The 23,375-nt window shown below is 37.3% G+C and overlaps 3 protein-coding genes and 1 long non-coding RNA gene across 6 annotated transcripts; all 4 read right to left on the bottom strand.

The window, feature by feature from the left end:
* Positions 1-432: 432 nt before the first annotated feature.
* On the bottom strand, positions 433-1,164 carry LOC143882761 (disease resistance protein At4g27190-like). Its single transcript, XM_077386188.1, has one exon. The coding sequence runs from the start codon at positions 1,162-1,164 to the stop codon at positions 433-435; it is 732 nt and encodes a 243-aa protein (XP_077242303.1).
* Positions 1,165-3,182: 2,018 nt separating this feature from the next.
* On the bottom strand, positions 3,183-3,830 carry LOC143883321 (uncharacterized). Its single transcript, XR_013252361.1, has 2 exons — positions 3,693-3,830; positions 3,183-3,580 (listed from the first exon to the last, which is right to left on the bottom strand). It is a non-coding gene; the product is annotated as an uncharacterized LOC143883321 (long non-coding RNA).
* A 31-nt stretch (positions 3,831-3,861) lies between these two features.
* On the bottom strand, positions 3,862-15,721 carry LOC143883320 (uncharacterized). 3 transcript variants are annotated; one of them, XR_013252360.1, is made up of 6 exons: positions 15,487-15,721; positions 15,270-15,397; positions 9,582-9,734; positions 5,824-5,893; positions 4,945-5,075; positions 3,862-4,484 (listed from the first exon to the last, which is right to left on the bottom strand). XR_013252360.1 is itself a non-coding variant. In XM_077386668.1 (5 exons), the coding sequence occupies exons 1-5, from the start codon at positions 15,494-15,496 to the stop codon at positions 4,451-4,453; spliced, it is 456 nt and encodes a 151-aa protein (XP_077242783.1). In that variant the 5' UTR covers positions 15,497-15,701; the 3' UTR covers positions 3,865-4,450. The 3 variants fall into 3 exon arrangements, 2 of the variants coding, with proteins under 2 accessions (XP_077242783.1, XP_077242784.1); XM_077386668.1 differs by lacking the exon at positions 5,824-5,893 and having other exon boundaries at positions 3,865-4,484; positions 15,487-15,701; XM_077386669.1 differs by lacking the exon at positions 3,862-4,484 and having other exon boundaries at positions 4,612-5,075; positions 15,487-15,720.
* Positions 15,722-18,692: 2,971 nt separating this feature from the next.
* Positions 18,693-21,233, bottom strand: LOC143882760 (disease resistance protein At4g27190-like). Its single transcript, XM_077386187.1, has one exon. It carries the CDS (start codon positions 21,231-21,233, stop codon positions 18,693-18,695), a length of 2,541 nt encoding a protein of 846 aa, XP_077242302.1.
* Between the last annotated feature and the right edge of the window lie 2,142 nt (positions 21,234-23,375).

Here is a 23,375-nt window from a genome sequence, read left to right as displayed (position 1 = left end):
CTTGTATTTTGTTTGCATTACCGGTAGAAAAAGGAAGCCTCCGTAGATTAGGGCACTTTGATACTTGAATAATCTCCAAAGAGGGCCATGAAAATGCCTCTTGGCAAATGTACCTCAATTCCGGTAATTCAAAAAGTTGTAAAATTTGCAGCTTTGCGAATGCATTACTGTCCACTACGCTGCAGGTTGCGACTATCTCCGATGTATTCTCGTCAACCACCTTTGCTCAAAATATCTCCTTCATATTGGAACAACTGAATACAAAGATTTCTTCAAGGTTGTCAAGTTGTTGAAGCAAATCATGGGGGATGAGATTCTTTTATCCATGACAAAAAAACACCGTGATCTTTTGTAATTTAGGAAAGCTACTTCGTCCTCCACTTTAAACCATTCCCTCCCAAATGTTGTCTACGTCCTTAATACCTATAAAGATTATTCCTCTAGATTCGGTAGACTTTTAGCTAGCTCAAAGCAATCCTCTAAACATAAACACGTTGCAATATTTAACATCACCTCACCATATTTGGTCAGGTGTTCAACATCACCAACCTGCTCCACCACTCTTTCATAGTCTGTTCGTAAAAAGGAACCTGCTTCATCCGACATGCGAAAATGAAAACCTTTTAGTCTTTTCAACCAAGTTGAATCCAAAGGGAAATAAGCAATGCTAGAAACCCAAATTCGAAGATAATACAAGCACTCTAAATCTAGTAACTCCTCCAACGTCACACTTTCCTCATCCACCTCCCCTCTCACCTTCCACCCAAAACTACTCTCATTCATGTCTAGTACCTCCAAACTAGACAACCTTGACATTGTCTGGGCTTCAATTTTTTCTAGCTCATATGTCCAAGATAGATTCAGTACCCTTAAATTATTAAGTTCGCCCACCTCTTTTGGCAGTGAGTTGATATCTGTACCACTTAAATTCAAGATCCTAAGTGCTCTAAGTTCGCCCATCTCTTTTGGCAGTGATTCGATATTTGTATCACTTAAATTCAAGACCCTAAGTGCTTTCAAACCTAGAAAGATATCCTTAGGAATCTTATTAAGAGGATTACCTTGAAGAAATAAAGTTGATAGCCTAGAACATCTCGCCAAAAAAGTAGGAATCTCACTTAATTGCCCCCAAACAAATGAAGCTCTGTAAATTGATTCATGCATCCCTTCTTCTGTGATCTTCCTGGAGTCCACGTTAGATTGAACAAAGAATTTGTTCCCATCTTATGAGGAGGACGCAATCCATAGAGCAACATCGCGGACAATGTCATGCATTTTTACAATTCCTTCTTCTTTTCCAGGTTCCAGCATGCATGAAGCCTTGAGCTTTTCCATAAAATCAACCCCACTATCTAAGGATTCTTCTATATGTAACAAAACACTGAATATTTCTTACTGAAAAAGATCATAAATGCAGAGTTTATTCGGTGAAAAAGAACAGAGCTCAAGGCTTACATTTTATAGAATAAGATAAGAAACTAATTTCCTAAATAGAAGCAACAACCCCCTAAGGATAGCAACAATCTGCCACCTGTTTACCAGATTTATTTGGATCAGATCTTCAGTGATTTGATCCTTATTCTTTGCACATGACTTGCTTCTCTTTCTTCTTATCAGCAACTCAAATCTCAACCGTCCTCCTTAATAGCAACAATAGGTTGGTGATGGAAATAAATTCGTTGATTTCCTGAGCACATTAATTACACAACTGATTTGTGCTAATATTGTCTTAACGAAATCTGCTTGGTAACCCACCATAGAGTAACCCGTTCTCGATATCTCACCAAATATTATCCATCCCCTCTATTATTATATTTAATAATAATAGGAGTGAAAAAGGTACAAGTGGAAGCCACTTCCTTAATGATCAAAATCATTGAACTCTTTGTCCTTGCTATGGATGGTTTTTAGAGCAAATCCATCTCCAATGGATGAAATCTAACCCTTTTGCGTCCATCAGAAGTGGCAGGAATTTACACTTGGGGCCTTAGAAATTAGAGGATTTAAATAGAAGTGATATTAGATAGATTATGGGGTTTCACCATCATTTTTTCAATACATGGAGAAAAGCTAATGTGGAGGTTGATAGGCTAGCAGATAAAGGGGAATTGCTTAGGTCCTGCTCTTTTAAGATTATGGTAGCTGATTGAAAGTGCTAAACCGATTATTGGACTCAAAATTGGTTTGGCACTCACAATCAGTTGACACAATCTCAAACGAACAGGGCCTTAAGATTCTGACAACCAATTGTGACTGCAGTACTGATTATTGGACTCAAAATTAAATGTAATTTTGAATCCAATAATCTGTGTTGGAGACACAGTGGGTTGTCAGAATCTTAAACTAATAAGGCCTTAGTAACCTGATTATTAGGGATCATATGCCGAAGTTTTGAGGTTGCAGTAGGTTCTAGCAGGTTTTTAAGTCTTTATTTGGTATGGGCTTTAATAGATGTTCATGAAGTAGCGTCATTTCTGTGTTGTAACAAGCTTGATCAGCTCGTTGGGGCTCTCTGGTGTATGTGTTTTCTTCACTTAATTGATAATATCTGCTGTATTAAAAAATAGTAAAGCAAAATGATATGAGTGTCAAGTTTAATTTTAGGAAATTGCTAATATAAGGAAGTCACTTTCATTATTGATTTTTATTAGAGAATGAAATCAAATCAAGATCAAATATTCTGACCCAACCAAGCCAGAGGCATAAATGATTTTTATTAGAAAAATTTGCCTCCCACAAACCAGAAGCATAAATGGTTTCTAATGTAAAATAATAGAAAATGATATTAATCTTGGATGATTTACATTAAGTACAACGAGTGTTTTTATAGAACACTCAAATGATAAACATAGCAAGAGAATAAGATAATTAAGGAAAGACACTATCCTAATCTAATTCACTTGCCTAATCTAACCCAACCAACCAATATAGCCTAATCAAATCAAATCTTCTAATCTCAGAATATTTGATCTTGATTTGATTTCATTCTCTAATAATTTTTGTAGCCCTTTAGGCCATGTATAGGATTATGCCAAGTAAATTAAGTTGAGCCATTGATTTTTGTAGCCATTTAGGCCATGTTTGGATTGCAGGAATTTTCTACAAGGTTTGGAAAAGTTTTTTTTTTTTTTTTAGAATTTCTCATGTTTCCATTGTCTGATTACACCCTAAAAAAAAGGTAATTTGGATCGCCACAATTCAAATTTTATTTACAAGAACCTTCAATTTACAATGATATCATAAAAAAAGTCATAAATACATCATCTCTCTAGACACGGAAACAAAAAAGGAATTCATAGGAAAAAATTTCAACAAGAAATGCGTTTCCTGCAATCTAAACAGGGCCTTATCGATCTGATGATGTTCCACGAGATCAACCGTGTTGATTGCTCCATGAAGTCAAAGAGAGAAGCAAGGCAAGACAAACCCACTTGAACATGGCGTTAGATGACAACATGGCATTTATTTGGAAGGAAATAAATGTAGCATTTGATTTGGTACACCAACCCTCGGAATCCATCAGATGAAGAAGATGGTTCTCCTTTTGCCCACCCTCTCTTCTCTTCCCTCCCGTGTTTCACTAATAGGGAATTATGAAAAACAAAAACACTGAAAGTCAATAAAAAAGAAAGAAATATACAAAAAGCTACAACATATTCAAATTGAAAGCGACAGAGACAGAGCGAGAGTACCTCCGAGAGTCCCTGCTTATAACCATGGTGTCCATTCTTTGAAATGTTTTTGAAGATTCAACCTCGTAGCTTCATCTTCCCATTCTAAATCTTTCCACCATTTCTCTTCTCCCTCAATCTCTTGTATTTTGTTTGCATTACATGAAAAATCTATAAGAAACTTGGGGAAAATAAAGGACAGAATACATATTGCAGCAATATCATGTGCATTTGGAAATATAAATTATCTGATGTGTAGGCATAAATGGGTTTCTTACATGATTACCAAAATGCCTAGTGTAATTGCCATTTCGTGTCAAATGTACCCCAAGGTTTGTAACCTAGTTTTTTTTTTTTTTTTTTGAATGATATAATAACCTATCTTACCCATAAAAAAAAAGATATAATAACCTAGGATTCCACTATCTTTTATGCAGTTCCAGTTCATAATTGGAAGATTCTATGACATCATGAATGTTATGATTTTCAATATTTGGGTTGAAAACAGGACATGGAAATATTGTGGGACAATGAAAGGTTGACTTCAGAACAAAAAAGATGGATGTTTTATAGGCATTTTATTTTGAAGGGGGTTACACCTTAAATAAACTGCTAAATCCAACCTTAGAAGCATGAATCTTCCCCATGGGTGCCGCTCCCGCACTAGAACCGTGATTTGGCGCTCCTTAGGAAGGAAACCGCTCCAATGATGCTCCCAACCTAGTCCTATTACTCCAATTCCACTGTCTAACTTCTTTGTACCAAAGTCTTCCAACTCTTCAAAGTACTTCATTGGAGCAAGCACAAAGGCGTCTTCAGAAGGCGCGGGAAAAGAAGGCATGAAAATGAAGATGGTTAGAAATTACTATTTTTTAATGTACTTAAATTTTGAAGAGATATATATGATGATGGTTAAAAATTTCTATTTTTTGATGTACTTGAATTTTGAAAAACATATAAAGAAAATATTACACAAACACTCTCATGGCGCTCCCAACTTAGACTCTTCTAGACCCCAAGCTTCCCCGCCCCCGCTTCGTGCTTCTAAGAATCCAACAATTTAACAATAAACTCAATTCATTGCCCTACCTAATTCCCATATGGTTTTTAATTCAGAGAATCATCCATTACAACTAAAACAATCACAAGAGACGTGTGAAATTACATACTGGCCCACGCGAATATATATCCAGTTATCCACTACATCGAGCAGATAATTGAGATAATGAAAACAAATGAATGCCTACCAAAGAGTCACCTATCCATATCTCACCTAATGGATCCATTCAAACAGCCCATTAACAAAACATCTGCCTCCTTTTGGCCTTGTGGCATTTGAATATCAACATAGAACTGCTCCAAAGCACCATCAGCAATGCAATTTGCGCTCTGATACTTCCAAACCTGTAACATGTACATTGAGACTTTGTAAATACCAAATAAGAAATTAGAAACCCATAAAGATTTTGCTAGATATGTTCAAAAAAAAGTTTGATAAAAAACACTGAAAAAAATCTAATCAAACACCGAAAAAGTTGTGACCTAACTAAACAGAATATACACAGCATTCCATGACTTGGAAGCTGGATCCATCCACTCAGGTTGTGATCCCGCACCTGAAACACGAACCCGTGAACCAGGAGAGGTTTCCTACAAGAGGTGTGCTCGCTGCCTATTAGGAACACGATTCCACCCTTCTAGGGAAAGCGCCCCCTCCATATATTCTGAATATAGATATGATTATGGTTATTTACCACACATTTATTTACCACACATTAAACAGTTAGACCATGAAAAGCGCAATAAGTTATGCATCGTATTATTATGGACATTCAAATTTATGAAGATAACAAAAATCATACATGTAAAATATATTTTTTGGGGGAGAGAAACATGAAAAATATATTGACACTGCGTAAATATGAATATGATGAAAAATGTGATGGATAAATACCGCATTTATTTGGTTTCACTCTTCTAGTTCTCTTTAATGTACTAGAAGTCTAGAATGGATTGAATGGGAGGCATCATACCAATTTCTTTTGCTTTTGTGTCTATTTTTGGAAAATACACATGTTTTTTTTTTGTAAATACAAAACATTACTTAATAAATAATTGCATGGATATATAGGTCATATTGTATGGTCATCACCTAGACCACTCCCAACCTCGAGCTGCTGAAAAATGACTGCTCCAGGCACATGCTCCTTTGCTGAGCCTTCCTTCAAAGTTCCATACAAGTAACAATTCAAGCAACTGTCAAGCAGAGCCCCCTCGAGAAACCAATATATTGTACATGAATGAGATGAGTTAGCCCAAAATTAATGGTTCAATGAGGACCACGTAAGGAAAAATCTCAAATTCTGCAACAGTCTCTTGCATGTGATGGCTCAAGAACATTAAAATCAGCAATTAAAGGCTGCTGGTTTTTTTTTTTGTACTATTACTAATTATACAATCCCTGCTTTAGTGAACAGAAGATTTAAGAACTAAATTCAATCCTCCTCGGCACAAAGAACCATATAGATTAAAACCCAGACAATGCCCCAACCTGTCCAAGTGGCGCAGGTCGGAAGCTAAATTCTCAGAGTTTCAGGTATGGTGATCAGTTTTCACAAGATTCACTTTCAAAATGCGAATACGGGTAAAAGCGCAGCCAAAGAAAATCCTAGTCAACTCGGCACAACACAGTCGAGCACTCGGTTGACGTGGCCGAGTACTCAGTTGACACGGTCATAACTCGGGCGAATCGAAGGGGTTTTTATTGACTTTGTATGGCAAAAAACGCAGAATGTGGCCAATGCAAAAGGAAGTCGACTCAAGGTACCCCACGATGACGCAGGGGAGTTTGGAAACTATAGTTAGATCTGATCATGAACAGATCGGAGATTTCAAAGATTAAAGCAAGTAGACAGAAAGTTCAGATCATGAAATGAGTAACAGAAACAAAAATCGAAATTCAGTTAGATCAGACCCAAAACAGATCAGAAACTCAGTTTGAATTACAAATGCTAAAGGGTGGCCCAGTGCACGAGGCTCCCGCCATTGCTAGGTCTGGAGAGGGCTAGATGTACGCAGCCTTACGCCTGCTTCGCAGAGAGGCTGTTTCCGTGACTCGAAACCGTGACAACCAGGTCACAATGGAGCAACCTTACCGTTGTGCCAAGGCTAAACAGTGTGGAAATTAAGATTGAATTTCAGATGTTAGATCTGATGTTAAACAGTTCTGAAATTCAGATTCATAGCAAACTGATTGTATTCATCAGATTAAATGAAGAAGAATAGAAAAGAGTAATCTGGAGATAAGTAGTCTGCAGGTTGTCTGCAAACAAATATGTAACTCACATTGGAATCAAAGGAATTATAACTTTCAAATCAGCAAAGAGCAACAAAAAAATCTGAAATTGCAAGTTCTGGAATGTAAAATCAGATTTCTTGCTAAATCAGTCCAAGGGACTGTGGGTATAGATACAAAAAAACACAAATTTAAACAAATTAATATAGGAATATGATGAAACAATGCCCAAAACTACCAAAAAGACAGATCAAGGGCAGAAATAACAGATTAAGCAAGAATAAATCTCCACAAACATTAAGAGATAACCCAACCTACAGAGAATAGAGAAGAAAGAACAGATACAATGACTTGCTTGAAAAGGAACCCAAACCCAGCAGCAAGCTCCACCCTAAAGTCCTTATCTTGGAAGATGCGAGCTAAGAATGGAAGCTCTCTATCCATGCTTTATAAACAAAATAAAGCCCCAAACCCAAGAATTCTTGGGGCATGACTTCCCCTTTTTAAACCCTTAACATAAGGGGAAGATTTAAAAAAAAAAAAGTAACATTCACTTAAACCACTCAACGCAACTACGCCTTCGTCCCAAACTAGTTGGGGTCAGGTAATGAATCCTTTAGAAAATTTTCATGAAGAAGGTGAATTCACTTAAACCACTATTCTAATAAAAACAAATGTCCTTTATTTCAGCTTACAACAAACTTTTAAGTCATAAGAAACTACTAATAAAACGTAAATAAAGTACTCCCTTATGACTCCCTAAGAGTCAGATTGACCAGTGGAGGACCATGAGCCCTACACACCAATCATTGGTGGGCCATGGGTCACGCATGCATCATAAAGGCAATATATGGTCTCAAGCTGCTTACACGAGCCTGGTCTGAGAGGTCAAGGACATGTTGATGATGATTTGGTTTTCAAAGGAATGAAGATGCCCCTCATATTCATTTTTTTCTTTTTCGAAATGAAATCCACTGATATTCATAAAGAATAAAAATGAAGAAATGACAGTTCTTGTAGTTTCAAGTTACTATACAGTGGAAATTCGAAAAGACAGATGAACACAGTCCTTGACATTTCTAAGGACTTACACGTCGTAAAAAAAGCTTCCAAGAAAAATGGCTGCCTGCTCCAAAGGGGGCAGCTTCATTTTGCAACAATGAAAAATGCATTCCTGATATTCTTTACGAAACAAAGGTGAAGCAGAGGGAGTAGCTGATGGAGCTAAAACAATCATCACCATATCAAATCCAAAGAGGAACTCACGAGTCACAAGTGATCCAGGGCTCCAGGCATCCATAGAGATTAGTAGGCAAACTGATAGACCTAACCATGACCCAACCAAATTTGAACTATGCTAGGGGAGTAGTCAGTCAAGTCATGCACAGTTCTTGTGTTCCCCATTTGGAGGTGGAGACAATAGTCGCCAGAGTGGGAAGCAAGTGCAAGAAGTGAAGCGGAAAGCGAAAGCAAGGGGTTTAGAAAAGAGAAAATGTGGGAAGCAAATAAATCAAAAACCAAGTAAAGTGAAAATTATGAGAAGCGACAATAAAACTCACTATGAAGCTTGTAAGAAGCCTCATTGGAAGTGAACATGAAATATATAGAAAAGGTAGAATTGTCATAGGTTTAGGTAGGAAGGGTTAATATAGGTAAGGATTACACGTAGAAAAGAAGACTTCGCAACTAATTAGAATTATAAGTTTTGGAATTTACAATTTCACGTGTTTTATTCATATATATTTAATGTTAGTTTTTGGAAAAAGATCCACATAATTTCATTTGAAACTTAAAACGAGCTTCAATTTCTAAATGCACTATTTTGTTAAATACACTTCTTCATCATTATCAAAAGGAGAAAGTATTATTTCAGGAAGAAATAATCACCTCAATAAGAAGCAAACTCATAATTAAGAGGAAATGCATAGGAAGCATATGGGAAGCGTGCTTCCCCTAAATTTGGGAAGCGGGAAGAACTTAGCTTCCGAAGCGAGCTTCCCATCCAACTAGGAAGTTTCTGTTAAGTACAGTACGAAAATCCTAAGGTGAAGTATTGGTACTTTGCATTCCTATACACAAGAGTACATGATTAGGGGTTATACTGGTGAAATGACCAGTATACCCTCGATATATCTAACAATTGTCATTCATGTATATAGTCAATTAATATCTAAGGGACTTCTGGTCATTGACTGCTTTTGGTGTTAGTTGCTTACTATATCACACTGCATGTAATTATTTCATTATCTATAGAGATCAGAAGAGACCTCAATGATATGAAGGACAGTTTCACCAAAACTCCAAGCAACAATTACTTCATTTGTTTCTTCCATTCAAGAATCCTTTGAACATGATGATGATCTTCGCCAGTGAAACTTGCATAGATCAATCCACATAGCCCACAAGCATTTAGCTTGCAAATACTGTTTGGTTTTAATAAGGCCACTGGACAGAATTTATTCCATTCAATTTCAGTGACAACAGAAGTGTTAAATTGGCAGTAAACCTCATGCTCGTTGTTGTAACCGAAAAATATGCATGTTGACGCCTTAGGAGAGTAAGTTCACAAGCAAAAAAAATAAAATAATAATAAGGTAAATACAGAAGAAAGATACCGTAGGTTGGGAAGCTTGTATGTTTTGGTACTCATGCTGAAAGCTGCTCTTTCGTTTGCTGAAAGTGATCAGTTTACCAGACAACTCCCTAAGTTGAAACAGGTCAGCAGCTTTGATTCTCTTTCTCCTTTGTGTGTTACTTTTATCATTTGTCTGCAAAAGAATGAGTGCATTTATTCCAAATCCAAATAGACTGCATAACAATCTAGCACCTTCTGAAGTATATACAGCCTGCAAAAAACAAGCTTTTCTAATTTATAAAAAAATTGGGAGCCATGCTTCACAACAATTATAGATTCCCTAGACTTTCTACTTTTAACGACAATTATAATGAGAAGGAAGTTTTCCTAATCTAAAAATCCATATACACCGTCATTTATGTTAATAAGTTACAAAACCTAGCAAGTAGATCTCCTAGATTCCCTAGACTTTCTACTTTTAACAACAATTATAATCCAACCAAGTATTGATAACTAGCTTGAAAGACATAACATAAATAATCTATCAACAACTATATCAGAAATAAAAGTACAAACATGACTCCTAATAAAAGTAGAAATAAGACTCTTCTTTTGCATAATGAGAAGGAATTCTCTTGTCGTGGTTTAGACGTTTTCTTGGATGAGCCGCGATCGTCAACATCCCTGTCCAATTGTGCGCCATCTCGCCATCGTTCTCTCGGGATTACAAAAGACTTGCCCTTGAATCTAAGTCATTCTCCAAATCTAATAGCTTGTCGTCAAAAACATCATAACAATGACCAACCTAAGAAATCTTTTGCTCATTGAGGTCCAAACAATATTGGCACCATACAAAAACAAAAATCTTTAGAGAGAGAACAATCCAGCGGTAACCCAAGTGGCATCCACAAGTGGGCATACATGATGGGGGCCATCATTCAACAACTTCAAGCCAAGAGATTCTTCCAACAGCCTTGAAGACCAAGCAGGGTCCAGAAGGCACCTCTAACAATTGAAGATTTTCGAATGAAGCACAAGGTAATGAAATGGGCCAAAATTATAGTTTGACAAATTTGTTCACAGTCAAACTTTTAAAATGGGGATTTTTTCTTTCTTTCGGGTTTTCGTGAGTAAAGAATTGACTTAGTAATGTCGCAAGGTTTAGATTTGGGTTTTTAGTAGTTCTAATTAATAAAAAGTTTTAGTTAGAAAACAAATTTAGGAGGTTGCGTTATGTTTTAAAATTCAAAAAAAGAAGTTAGGAGGTATGTTTAATGATTGTAACAAGTTAAGAGCAAGGTTTAAAGTTTCGGTTTCGGTACCGGTTTCGGACGTTGAAATTTCGAAATTTCAATTTCGGTCGAAATCTGGTACCAAACCCGAAACTAATATTTTATTCAATATTAAATTAGGCTTGTTGCAGTTTTAATAAAGGGGGTTTCTTATAGGTTATACGGTAAATCAATGAGTTTTAGTCAAGGTTTTAAATTTCGGTTTCGGTGTAAGTTTCGGCCACCACCGAAACCGAAATGTTTCGGTTTCAAGCCAAAATTTCAGCTGAAATCATGTAAAAATATGATTATGATTTCATTTATTTTTTTAATTTCAACCGAAATGTCTAGAATTTCGGTGTCAATTTCGGTTGAAATTTCGGCTATTTCGGTGGAAATTTCATAAATTTCAGTAGAAATTCTAACATTTCGGTGTACATTTTTAAAATTTCGGTGGAAATTTTGTAAAAAAGTCAAAAAATTAAATTTCAAACAAAATTTCGGGGACATTTCGGCAAAATTTTGGAACTTAGGTGAAATTTCGGTAAAATTTCAGTGAAATCTTGTAAAGAAACGACTTCATGTGAATTTCATTTCGGTTTGTGCCGAAACCGAAATATTTCGGCGGAAATGAAATGTTTTGCACGAAATTTAAAACCATGGTTTTAGTAGAGTTTCTAACCTAGTCTTTGAGTACAATTAGAGTTTTAGAAAAGGGGAGTTTCTAAAAGGGAGAGTGGGAATCTGTTTCCTAGTTGGGAGAGAGCATTCCCACTCCAATTTTACATGTCTCTACTACAAGTCCTTGAGTCTATAAAATGTAGGCCCTATGGCCATTAAAATATGGATGGTTGAATTGAATGAATGATGAATATTGATGAAGCTTAAAGCTCTTGCTCTTGCATGGATGAGTGATTCTCCGAACTTTTCTCCTCCGGCAGGATGCCTATGGAATGTTAGTGGTGGGGTACCCTACGCCAAGTGATCTTAAGTCTTTTTCTTTTTTTTTGAATGGCATTTTTAGTGAGTATATTTTCTCTACTATTCTCTCCTACTACTCTTCTCTTCCAATCTACATCCTTCTTGTGTTTACAAATCGTTCTTGTTTGTTCATGACTTCAATCTGAGACAGATTTTCATCTTCTCAGAAACAGCCTCATTCATTGGATCTCAATCATTGATCCAACGATCCGGCCAAGATAAAATTCTAGGGTTTCACTCTAGACTATGGGCAACCCATCAAAGTAAAAATCCATATCTCATCTAATTGGTAGATCGTGACTTATGATCCGATCCAGACCTAGAGTTTGATGTTTTCTACGGGGAAAAAAAACAATATACACTCAGATCTAAATTTTATTAATCCGATCGACTTCAAACTTTGGTATTAGCTTGTAACAATGTTTTCTAAAAATCGCTCACTATGTCAATTTATCTGTAGTAAAGGAAGTTCCAGGCAGGTACATAAGCAAATCCAACCAACTCATGATGTCGCCAATCCAGTGCCCAAGGAACTAGACCTTATGCAAAGCACCGGGAAATTCCTTGCTTGCCTCCAATTGAATCTTTTGAAATGGATTCTAGCCCTTCAAGCCATCCTATCATCCTATCCTTCCATCGAATTCCTATAGTTGCCAGGGTGGGAAACGGATTCGGGAAGCGAAACGGGAAACGCAAGAAAAAAATCAGAGGAGAAACGAGAAATGGGAAAACAATAAAAATTTGTACGAGAAACGTCTTACGAAACACATTAGAAACGTTTCAGAAACGATAAAGAAAATGTTAATGAAAACACATGTGAAACATAAGGAAAACATGAAATATATGATTTTGTAGATTTAAATTTTGTTAAGTTCAAATTTCTATTTGGATATTTCTTACTTTTAGCTTTTATTACGGTATACGTTGTTGCTTTCCTTATTAATATCTATTCCACAATTTTTTTTTAAATGATTTTCGTAAGTTTCACACATATTTCCCACACGTTTCACATTTCGTTTCTCACATATTTCATATAAGTTTCTTATATGTTTCTCATGAATTTGGGAAACGAGTTTCCACCTTTTATGGGAGACGAGTTTCTCACCTTTCCGAAACGCCTTTTAGGGGAAACGAGTTTCCCACCTGCCCAAGCAGTTTCCAGCTACTATGATACTTCCTTTAATGGGGCATGGTTCCTACTATCGATCACCAAAGGGAAACATTGACTTCAAACTTTGGTATTAGCTTCCAAAAGTGTTTTCTAACTAAAAAGCAACATTTTGTGAAAACACAATGGTTGGATCATTTCCAATCTCCTGTGGCAGTTGCTAATTTTAGCATCTTTTTATACCAAAAATTCCTTGCTTCCCTCCAACTGGATCTTTTGAAACATATTCTAGCCCGTCGAGCCCTCCTTGCATCCCATTTTTCCATAAAAATCCTACATCAATACTTCCGTGAACGGGTCATGGCTCCTACTATCAATCACCAAAGGGAAACATATCTCCACCGATGGTGGTGTGGAGCATATTGCCTAGATTACTTCATACAGAGAGAAAAGATCCTCTCGGTGCAGTCTCATCATATGAATCTTCTTTCTCCTCAATGTTGCCATTGTCATCGTCAACAGAAAATGGAAATGTCTCTTCAAATGGTACTTCTTCCTCGTTATAATAATCATAAAAATATATATAAAAGTGGCAAACCAATAAATTTGTTGAGTTTGATGATACCTTCAAACTCCAATAAATCCACCTTTAGATCAATGTGTAGCATCTGATTTGGATAACGAGCCCAATGATTGTTTCTCAGCCCTTCATTTGACTCATCTCGTGGAGCCTCGCAATGGAAAGGGTTGATGTCGTCATTAAAACTGAGGCTAGATTCATCGTGACTCTAAGATTATATGCACTCTATACATTCCGTTAGTCAAATTAGTTGCTGAACTTCTCTTCTCAAATCTGACTTTGACATCACTAATATCACGCTCTTGAGGAGGATATGCAGGAACGGAAGCTCGCCCACCTCTACGAACTCCCACGGTCCCACCATTGTGTTCTTGTCGATCGCAAAATCACAAGAACAAACATGGCTTTGATACCAAATGATCCAGCGCGTAGTGGAATCAAGAAGTGAGACAAGATCAAACACAAGCTTTTGGGGTGTCAAACACTAGCTCACAAGAGGAGGAGCCAAGCTCTTCCACATGAGTTTCCTTTAGTCAATATCAAAAGGTTCCCTGAAATCCATATACATTATCATTTATAATAACAAGAACTAAAAACCCTAGCTAGTAGATCTCCTAGATTCCACAAACTTCTACATTTAACAATTGCTATTCTAAACCAACCAAGTATTGAATATTGACAAATAGCTTGACAGACCAATCATATATAATCCATTAACAAATGTAATAGAAATAAAAGTAGAAACATAACTCCTGATAAAAGTAAGAATATGACTCATTTTTTGCATAACGAGAGAAGGAATCCTCTTGTTATGTTTTAGATGTTCTCTTGCATGGGCAGTGATTGCCACCATGACCAACCAGTTGTGCGGCGTCTCGCCATCACAAGCCCAGTATTATCACACTTGAAAAGAGGGTGCTTCACTCCATAAGAAACTTCTATAAAGGAAGAATTTTAGAACCCAAATATCCATTTTAAGTGAACAATGGTTAGTTTCGTAGATTTTTACGAGATCTACAATGGCTATATCTGGTCTAAAATGGCTATATCCATATATTTTACAATATTTCAATTTTCAGGACAAAAAAGGGAGCCCAAATTTTATCGACAAAATCAGGTTATACTTCTTGCAAAGTTAATCTTAGTAGAGATTTTAAAAAGAGCCTTTTTTACATGTTCAAGAGTCCTGACACGTTCAATCTCGCTTGGCCGCCAGTGATGTTGCCTAACACCTATAAATTCCAAAGTACACAGCGTTTCACATAGCTACCCAAAGCCAGCCCCTTAAATTTCAGATGAGCACAAGCAAATGAAGCTATTGAATGCAACGAGACTCAATAACTATCCACATCCCCGTATCCTAAAATGTACGCATTAGTCTGACTAAGAGTCCTATATCACATCATGGTACCAATAATCTGTATATTTTACTAAGGGTGGTTGAATGTATATCTTACTGAAAACTAGTTTATCAATATCCTACCATTAACTTTCAGGGGAGAAAAAGGCTAATTGAAATTGGGACAATTTGAGACTTTTGAGATTTCAACTTACATATAAATTGCAAGCTGAAAAAAAAAAACCCAAATTGGAATTTGGGCATTACATGCAAACGCACCATAAGGTTGAGAGATTAGAGAGCAATCAATCAATCCCATCTCTTGAAGTTTAAAAAATGAAGATATCCTATAACATGCTGAAAGTGGATAATTAATATGTGTACAGAGCTGCTAAAAACATAAAAGAAGAGAAATTTTGGCTCTAGAAAACTAGAAACCAAAGAGATACCCGGTTCGGCTTTGATGATGATGAGCCTTGAATATGAGAAGCAGTAGTATTAGGGTTTGAACCCGGAATCCGACCTTTGACAGGGAAGTATCTATTCTTCTCTGGGTCGAAATAGAAACCCGGAAGATCTGAGAAGCAAGCAAAAATTGCAAGGAATGAATGAATATTTGCAACCAAAAATACCTAATCAGAATAAACCCAAGAGAGGAAGAAGTACCTTGTGGCATATTGGAAGGAGCGAGTATTGAAATCTGAGAAAACCCAACTTGTTTCTTCTAAGAACAGAATTTATTTATTTTTTTCCTCCCGCTTTCGCTTCAAAGAAAGAACCGCTGTTTAACCGAGTAGTGCTTGTTGGATTCTAATCATCCGACACGTGGAATTACGAATGGACGGCTAGAGATGTAACTGAGTCAAACGGTTAATTTTTTTATTTTTATTTTTCCGCAGCAAAAGCATTGATAAATGAGGTGGGTTGTGATCTTCCAAATTCTAATTACCATCTTTCGAAAATACCAGCCTTAAAACCCTAAAATCCTAAAACTGCTAAGGTGTTGTTTGGATACGTAGATTTTAGAATGCATGTTTTAGGTTGAAAGTGCTGTTAAATTCTGTATTTTAAGTAAGAAATCTAGGTTTTAGAAATATCTTCCCCATCCTGAGATTTCTAAAACCTGGAAACAGAGGATGATCTCTTACTCTCTCGCTCGACAGAAAGAAGGACATGAAATCAGAAAATAGCATACATTCGGTCTCCTTCTTCTCTTATCTCCCATCCAGGATTTTAAGGGAAATCCAAGATTCTAAAATCCGTGTATCCAAACCCAAACGGCTACACGGCTAATAGAAGAGATTCCACGGAGCCACTCAAAGTGGCTTCCTTACTAGGGAATTCTAGGATTAGGAAATCCCTAGAACTCTACTAAATGAAAATATCATAAAAGATGAGAATTTATATGATGGACGGCCGTGCATGCACCATCCCAAAAATACAATGGGGCCCACATTGTTTGGGGTGATCTAAACCATTCAATTGTTGGGCCCTAGTGTAGATAGGGTGTGCCCAGAAATGAATGCTTTGGATCACCCAAAAAAATGTGGGCTCCACTGTTTTTGTTTGCTGCAAGTGCGTGCAAAGCCCGGTCCACCATATAATTTCTCCCTTGGCCCAATATATCGAAAGGGAAATGATATCATCACAACCATGTTTTCATATATGAGCTCACCTATCTTCTGTTCTAATATTTAAAGATCTGTCAAAAGGTCTTTATGGATCCCAATAATTCTCACAAGCCAATTAAAAAAGAAACTACAAGCTAGAACAGCGCCAATAACAAAAAGTTGTTGAGATGATATCATTTTCCTATCAAAAACTCCCTAGGTCAACCCTCCTTTTAACCAACTGGTAGGCATACTATCTATCGGTCGGAGCTCATATTGCTCCTATGATGCGGATTGTAGGCCCAATAAATGGCATATTTGCCCATTAGGACTTTTAAGAATTTATTTCATGATATTTAGTTTCTATGATTTTTATTTCTACGGTATATATTTAGTTTTAGGACTTTTATTTTCCATGCTATTTAGAATTAAGGAATTTATTTATTTTCTATGGAATTGATCTCTCTCCCCTACAGATTTCTTCTTCTTCCCCATTCTCTTCTTCTCCCATTCTTCTTCTTCTATTCTGCTCTTTCTCCTCTATTCTCCCTCATCTCTTCTTCTTCTCTTCTTTCGTCTATTTATCTTCCCTGGCCTGCATCATCGTGCATCTGTCGGGATTTGGAATGGATAAAAATTCAAAATTAAATTTTGATCATACCTCCTAGTTTTCCCTCCCTACGCCCCTTTTCAAATAAATCCATTCCTAAACCATTTTTAAGTGTTCCTAGCCCTCTCAAAACTCCTAACAGACGAAGAACCTAAGATCAAAACCTTGGCTTTAGTCCCACATTGAAAATTTAAACATAGATATAGGGAGCTTTTCAAGAGATAATTTACCACGGGTTAATCCATCGTATCATTATAGATAACGAGATATAACCGTGGAGTTAGAGAAACTCTAACTCAACAACCGATACTTAACATGATCTGTAACTCAAATTTCCAATTGACAAACTCAATCCGTTGAGAAATGAAGCTTCTCCAAAATTACTGTCAGGCAAATCGAGAGATCTCTGAACTGGAATGGACATCTAAGGTATCTGATATGTTCTTTACGAGCTCTTGCATCAAAATCATATTCAATTTTTTTTATTCAAATCAAAATGAGAGCCTCTCCCTCCAATTGGTGGGAAAATGGGCTATTTATAGCCAATTACAAAATGAAATGACAAAAACACCCCTAGCTTTTCTAGAATGACAAAAATGCCAAGAAAAGCTATGTTTCTGCATCAATACCTTAATTGGATGATCCTTGGCCTTTGATACGTACGTCTAAGCCTCGTATAGGATTCTGTCAAGAAAAGCTAAACCATTGATTTTTGTTGCCATTTTAGGCTTTGTTTGGATTGCATGAATTCTTTAGAGAAGTATAGAAAATAATTCTTTTTCTAGAATTCCTCCATTGTTTGAATACACATAAAACAAAGGTAACTTGAACTGCCGCAGTTCAATTTTTTGTTCCAAGGACCTTTAGTTTGTAATGATATCTTAAAGAAGTCATAAATACATCATATTTCTAGATGTGGAAGAAAAATAATTTTAAGATGGCAGTCATGCTTCAAGGTGGGCATCTTATCTTTCCAACAGTGTTCTAAGATACTTTTTATTTTACATCTACCTGGTCTTTCCTCTAATTTTCCTTCGTAAGTTTTTGAATTTGTGTTTATGTTGCCACTAGTATGCTTCAAGTTGGTCATCTATTCGTTCTTTTGACTGCTCTTGTTTAGAAACATTTTCAGATAACTTTCCTAATCATAGCTCTATAAATATTTCAGTGCTGGCATCATCCCTCATCATTTACTCGTTCACTTGTGGATGACAAAATATTCCAACTATTCTTTTCCTGTCGTCTTTCTCTATTTTTTTCCCAAATGGCAACAAATTTTTAAGGGCAGTGATAAATCGACCCCCTACTATCTTAAATCGAACCCATCTCTCTCTCTCTCTCAGCACTGCCCTATATGGGTCGATTTATCACTGCCCATCATTAAAATGAGGGTACAGCCCAGGGGACCAAGATGGTCAAAATACAAGCCAAAAGAAAAAAAAAGGAAGTGTAAAAAGATTCAAATTGAGTGAGTTCATATGTGAGCAAGGGAGAAATATGTCTTTGCAGTAATTGTTCAATTTTGGTTGACAGGAAAATCAAATTAAACATGTTCATCTATTCAGTTATTGCAATATAAAACCTCATTTCTCCAGCAAGAAAAATAGAATGACATTAATTTGATGATGATATTGTTGTGAACATTGCAAGGCTTATTCATTATCTAGTAAGAAGGCACGGGGTAATGGATACACATGAGAGACAGAGGCTTTGAAATATTTTTGAAGATTCAACTTGGTATCGTCATCTTCCCATTCTAATTTCTTCCACCATTCCTCTTCCCCCTCGATCTCTCGTATTTTATTTGCGTTACCGGTAGAAAAAGGAAGCCTTCGTAGGTCATCGCACCGCTCTACAGTAATCATCTCCAAAGCAGGCAATGAAAATGTTTCTTGGCAAATGCACCTCAATCGCGGCAACACTCCAAGTGTTAAAATCCGTAGCTTTGGAAGTGCATTTCTGTCCGCCACATTGGTTGAGACTATCTTCGGTGTATTTTCATCAACCACCTTTGCTCCAAATATCTCCTCCATATTGGAACAATTCCGTACATAGATGTCTTCAAGGTTGTCTAGTTCTTGAAGGAAATCATAGGGGATGAGACTCTTCAACCCCTCACAATGAATCACTGCGATCTTTCGTAATTTAGGAAATCTTCTTCCTCCTCCACTTGCAACCATTTCTTCCCAAATGTTTTCTACGTTCTCAATAGCTGTAAGGGATATTTCCTCTAGATTTGGTAGTACCTCATGTTGGACATCTTCTCTTCTTATCATTAGCTTTCTCACTTGACATTCGTAAATATTAAGTGATTTTAAGCATTGTAGTTGTATACTCTTAGAAAGTTCCCATATTCCATTTATAATGCCCCCCTTCAAATCTAAATCAATTGCAATGCTTAACATCCCCTCAGCACATTTGGCCAAGTGTTCAACATCGCCATCGATCTCCACCACTCTTTCCCCTGCTTGTAATGGTAACCAATCACGATCTCCTCTATTATGCCCTATGTAAATTTGAAAACTTGTCAGTCTTTTCAACCAATCCAAATCCAAAGGAAGATGAGCATTGCTATATACCCTGATTCGAAGAAAATACAAGCACTTCAAATGTAGTAGCTCCTCCAACGTCGCACTTTCCTCATCCACCTCGCCTTTCAAGTTCCACCCATAACCACTCTCATACATGTCTAGTACCTCCAGGCTAGACAAACTTGAGATTGTGTGGGCTTCAATGCTTTCTAACGCACCCGTCCAAGATAGATTCAGTAACCTTAGATTACTCAGTTCGCCCACCTCTTTTGGCAGTGATTCTATAAGTGTGCCACTTAAATTCAAGACTCTAAGTGCTTTCAAACCTAGAAAGAATTCCTTAGGGATCTTCTTAAGAGGATTACTCTGTAGAAACAAAGTTGATAGCCTAGAGCATCCAGCTAAATACTTAGGAATCTCACTTAGTTCCCCACCAATAAGTGATACTCTTTTAATTGAATCATGCATCCCCTCCCCAATCATCATCTTATTGAAGCCCATGTCAGATTGTACAAAGAATTTACTCCCATCTTTAGATGAGGACACCATCCATAGAGCGAACTCGCGAATAATATCATGCATTTTTACTGTTCCTTGATGATTTCCAGGTTCCAGCATGCAAGAATTCTTGAGCTTTTCAATCAAAGCAACTCCAGTAGTATCCGAGGATTCCTCTGGATTCATTGATTCATCTAGTAATCCCTCAGCTCTCCAATATTGTATGAGCTCACCTTCTCCAATAGAAAAATCCTTAGGAAATAACGAGCAATACAATAAGCAGGATTGGATGTTCTTACCTTGTAACGAGTCGTAACTCCATTTCAAAGGCAAAAATACCTCCTCAGCAGGTTCAATAATAATTGCCGACCTTCTAAGTCCTTCCAAGGCATCCCTCCAAAACCCGACCGTTTTCTTTCCTCTCATAGAGCTACCAACAACCTTAATTGCTGGTGGCAACCCCATACAAGCTTGAGCAACCTCCCTTGCTAGAGATTTTATCTCTTCGACATCAGGTAAGTCTCCAACATAATTACCAAACAACTCCCAACCCGCTTCATCATTTAGACCGTCGACTCTAATGTTTTCATTCGTCTCCATCTGGTTACAGACATCCAAAGATCTGGATGTTAATATGATCTTACAACCCAGGAAATCTTCTCCTTGTGGAATGCCCACCTTGTCCAAATCGATTTTCTCCCAAACACCATCCATGATCAAGAGAAATTTCTTCTCTTTTTTCAATTCTTCCAACAATATGTTGGTCCCTCTTTCCTTGCTCTCTCCCCTCAACTCATTCCTCAATCCCAATCTTCTAGCAATTTGGAATTGGATCCCATGCAAGTCTGTGATGCTTGACACAGTGACCCAAATGACAATATCAAAGGGTTGCGCCGAAGAAGATCCTTCGGCTAACATATTATTTAAGTTACGTACAAGAGTAGTCTTACCTACTCCTCCCATACCATATATTCCAATCTTTCTGGTGTGATCATTCAAAACTAGCCCCATAAGACGATCTAATAACTTTGATGCAGCATGTTGATGTACAATTGTTGGGCCTGGTATCAACTCGACCGGTTCTCGCAGAGGATAAGAAATCACAAACCCTGCTGGAAAATTGGTAGAGCCAATAGGCTGGCTCACCTCTTGGATCTTTTCCATGATACTTTTGCTCAATCTAGAATGCAAATAACAATTCGGGCATAGATGTGGAATTGGTGAGGAAGGCTATTTGAAGAACAACGTAAATAGAAGTAATGATAAAGAAAGAGAAGACGGTGGTCTAAGCAAATTGGTATACGGCAACTTCAATAATTCAACAAATGATTTTTCTAGAAAGTTAGAAAAATCTGAAGCAGGAATAAAAATAATTGAGGTTGAAACACCACTTGTATTATTTCAAGGGACAAAAGGAAAAGACAAAGCAATAATGCAACAACAGCTGGCAACTGTGTTAGCACATGAATTTTGACTCTCCTTTTATAGGATGATCCTATCCCTCCGATCTACAGGAGATTGCACAGAGAGAGAGAGAGAGAGACTGATTGTGGTGGGACCATCCTCAATCACATTTCATGCTACAAAATTGAGAAGTGATATATTCACCCCTATTTTTTACTTGAAACAGCCCCCTCTAGTGTAAAAGAATATGCATAATTACACTAGAGGGGGCTGCCCTAAGTAAAGAAAGAAGGGCGAATGTAGCATTTCCCTACAAAATTAGCACTTATTTGTGGAGAATGAGATTTTATATGATGTGTGGCCGTCTAGTACAGTATTTTTGAAAAAGCATTGGAGGCCCACTCCATAGGATGATCTAAACCGTCCATTTGTTGGCCGGCTCCATAGGAAGATCCAAACCGTCTTTTTGTGCGGCCATAACGTAAATAGGTTTTGCCACCACATAATTAGTCCCTTAATTCATTGACAGATTTGGTCATGAAAATCTGCGATTTTTTCCAAAGCTTTAATCATGACACATTTTATAGGATAATCTGAGCCGTTCATTTGTTGAACCTAACCCTCCGATCTCTAAAGGGACTACATATTAGGGAACTCTCTACAGATCGGAGGGTTAGTATAATCGTATGGAAATGATTGTTGGGGCATAACGTATTTACATTGTGGCCCAGTAAATGAATGGTTCGGATCGTCCTAGCGCTCTTTGAAAAATACTGTACTAAATGGCCCCCACACGATATAAATCTCACATCTGTAGATAAACACCACTTTGTCAGCCATTTTTTGAGCATTTCACATTTTTTTTTCCATTTGTCACCCATTAACCAATCATGCAATTCATCCGAGCATTGTGAGTTTTGGACCATTGACAATCCAAAAGACAAGTGTGCGTGGCATCCATTAACAAGTTTTTCTTAGCCCGTTCACTATAAACTCTTTAAGCACATGTTCGAAGAGGAGTTTATTTCACCCAAGATGGGTTTATTTCATCCCGATGGCAAAAAAAACTCTGGTCAATAGCGAACAGAGGTAAGTTTACTACTAGCCAATGGGCTAAGGCCAAGTCAACCGATCTTGAGTGCCAAACCTATTATTATGTTTAGATTTTGAGTCCAATAATTGGTTTAGCACTCACAAAGTGACAATCAGTTGGCATAATCATAAACGAATAGAGCCTAGTAAATTTGAGTCCACTAATTGGTTTTGGACTCACAATCGGTTATCATAATCCTAAGCAAACAGGGCCTATAGGGGAGAAGGTCAACGGAGGCCGGACGCCAAAGGTTTCACAGGGTGGTGCGCCTTATTTTATCAACCGCGCCAAAACACAGCCTAGAGAATGCAAGCTTACACAAATTGCACATTCGCTCCGACACCAAAAATCATATGGAGACCGAGAATAGGACTTGGCAGAGGACCTGTAATGCGAATATGCCATGTGTTCAATAAAAATTTACTTTTTGATGATTTCCCTAAAATTAAGGGTTGGCTCACGTCACTTGTGATGTTGTGGCATGAATCAATTTGCTAGGTCCTCTTTTAGGTCCTATTCTCGGTTTCCCTAGCATTACCTTAGCAAAGGAAAATAGACACTTAGTAATTCTATGTTTTCTATAAGCTTATTTACATCCATCTTAGAATTTAAAATCAGTCGAGACCAAGTTAATCGAATGGTGACCTGGCTAGACAAGGTTAAGGCAGTTAAGCACCAGATGTCGCTTTCCAGAAAGTGAAGGTAGCTACCAGCATAAACTAAGGGAACATGTGAGGGATGGAGCGGGAAGTGGGTGGTTACCGGGAGTTCCCTTTCTGAGGATGTGTGACAATTGCGGGTGGAAGGGC

The sequence above is a fragment of the Tasmannia lanceolata genome, unplaced genomic scaffold (genome assembly GCF_043159265.1).
Source record: "Tasmannia lanceolata isolate RefF3 unplaced genomic scaffold, GAP_Taslan_0.1 ptg000008l, whole genome shotgun sequence".
Lineage (NCBI taxonomy): Eukaryota > Viridiplantae > Streptophyta > Magnoliopsida > Canellales > Winteraceae > Tasmannia > Tasmannia lanceolata.
The sequence above is the reverse complement of the archived record's forward strand: the minus strand, read 5'-3'. Positions and strand labels throughout refer to the sequence as shown.

Coding starts and splice junctions, on each gene's coding strand:
- LOC143882761 (XM_077386188.1), bottom strand. CDS start 1,164: ATGCATGAATCAATTTACAGAGCTTCATTTGTTTGGGGGCAATTAAGT.
- LOC143883320 (XM_077386668.1), bottom strand. Junction 9,735..15,269: donor CATCATCAAAGCCGAACCGG/GTATCTCTTTGG, acceptor ATTCTTTTGCAG/ACAAATGATAAAAGTAACAC. Junction 5,076..9,581: donor TACAAGCTTCCCAACCTACG/GTATCTTTCTTC, acceptor TACATGTTACAG/GTTTGGAAGTATCAGAGCGC.
- LOC143882760 (XM_077386187.1), bottom strand. CDS start 21,233: ATGGAAAAGATCCAAGAGGTGAGCCAGCCTATTGGCTCTACCAATTTT.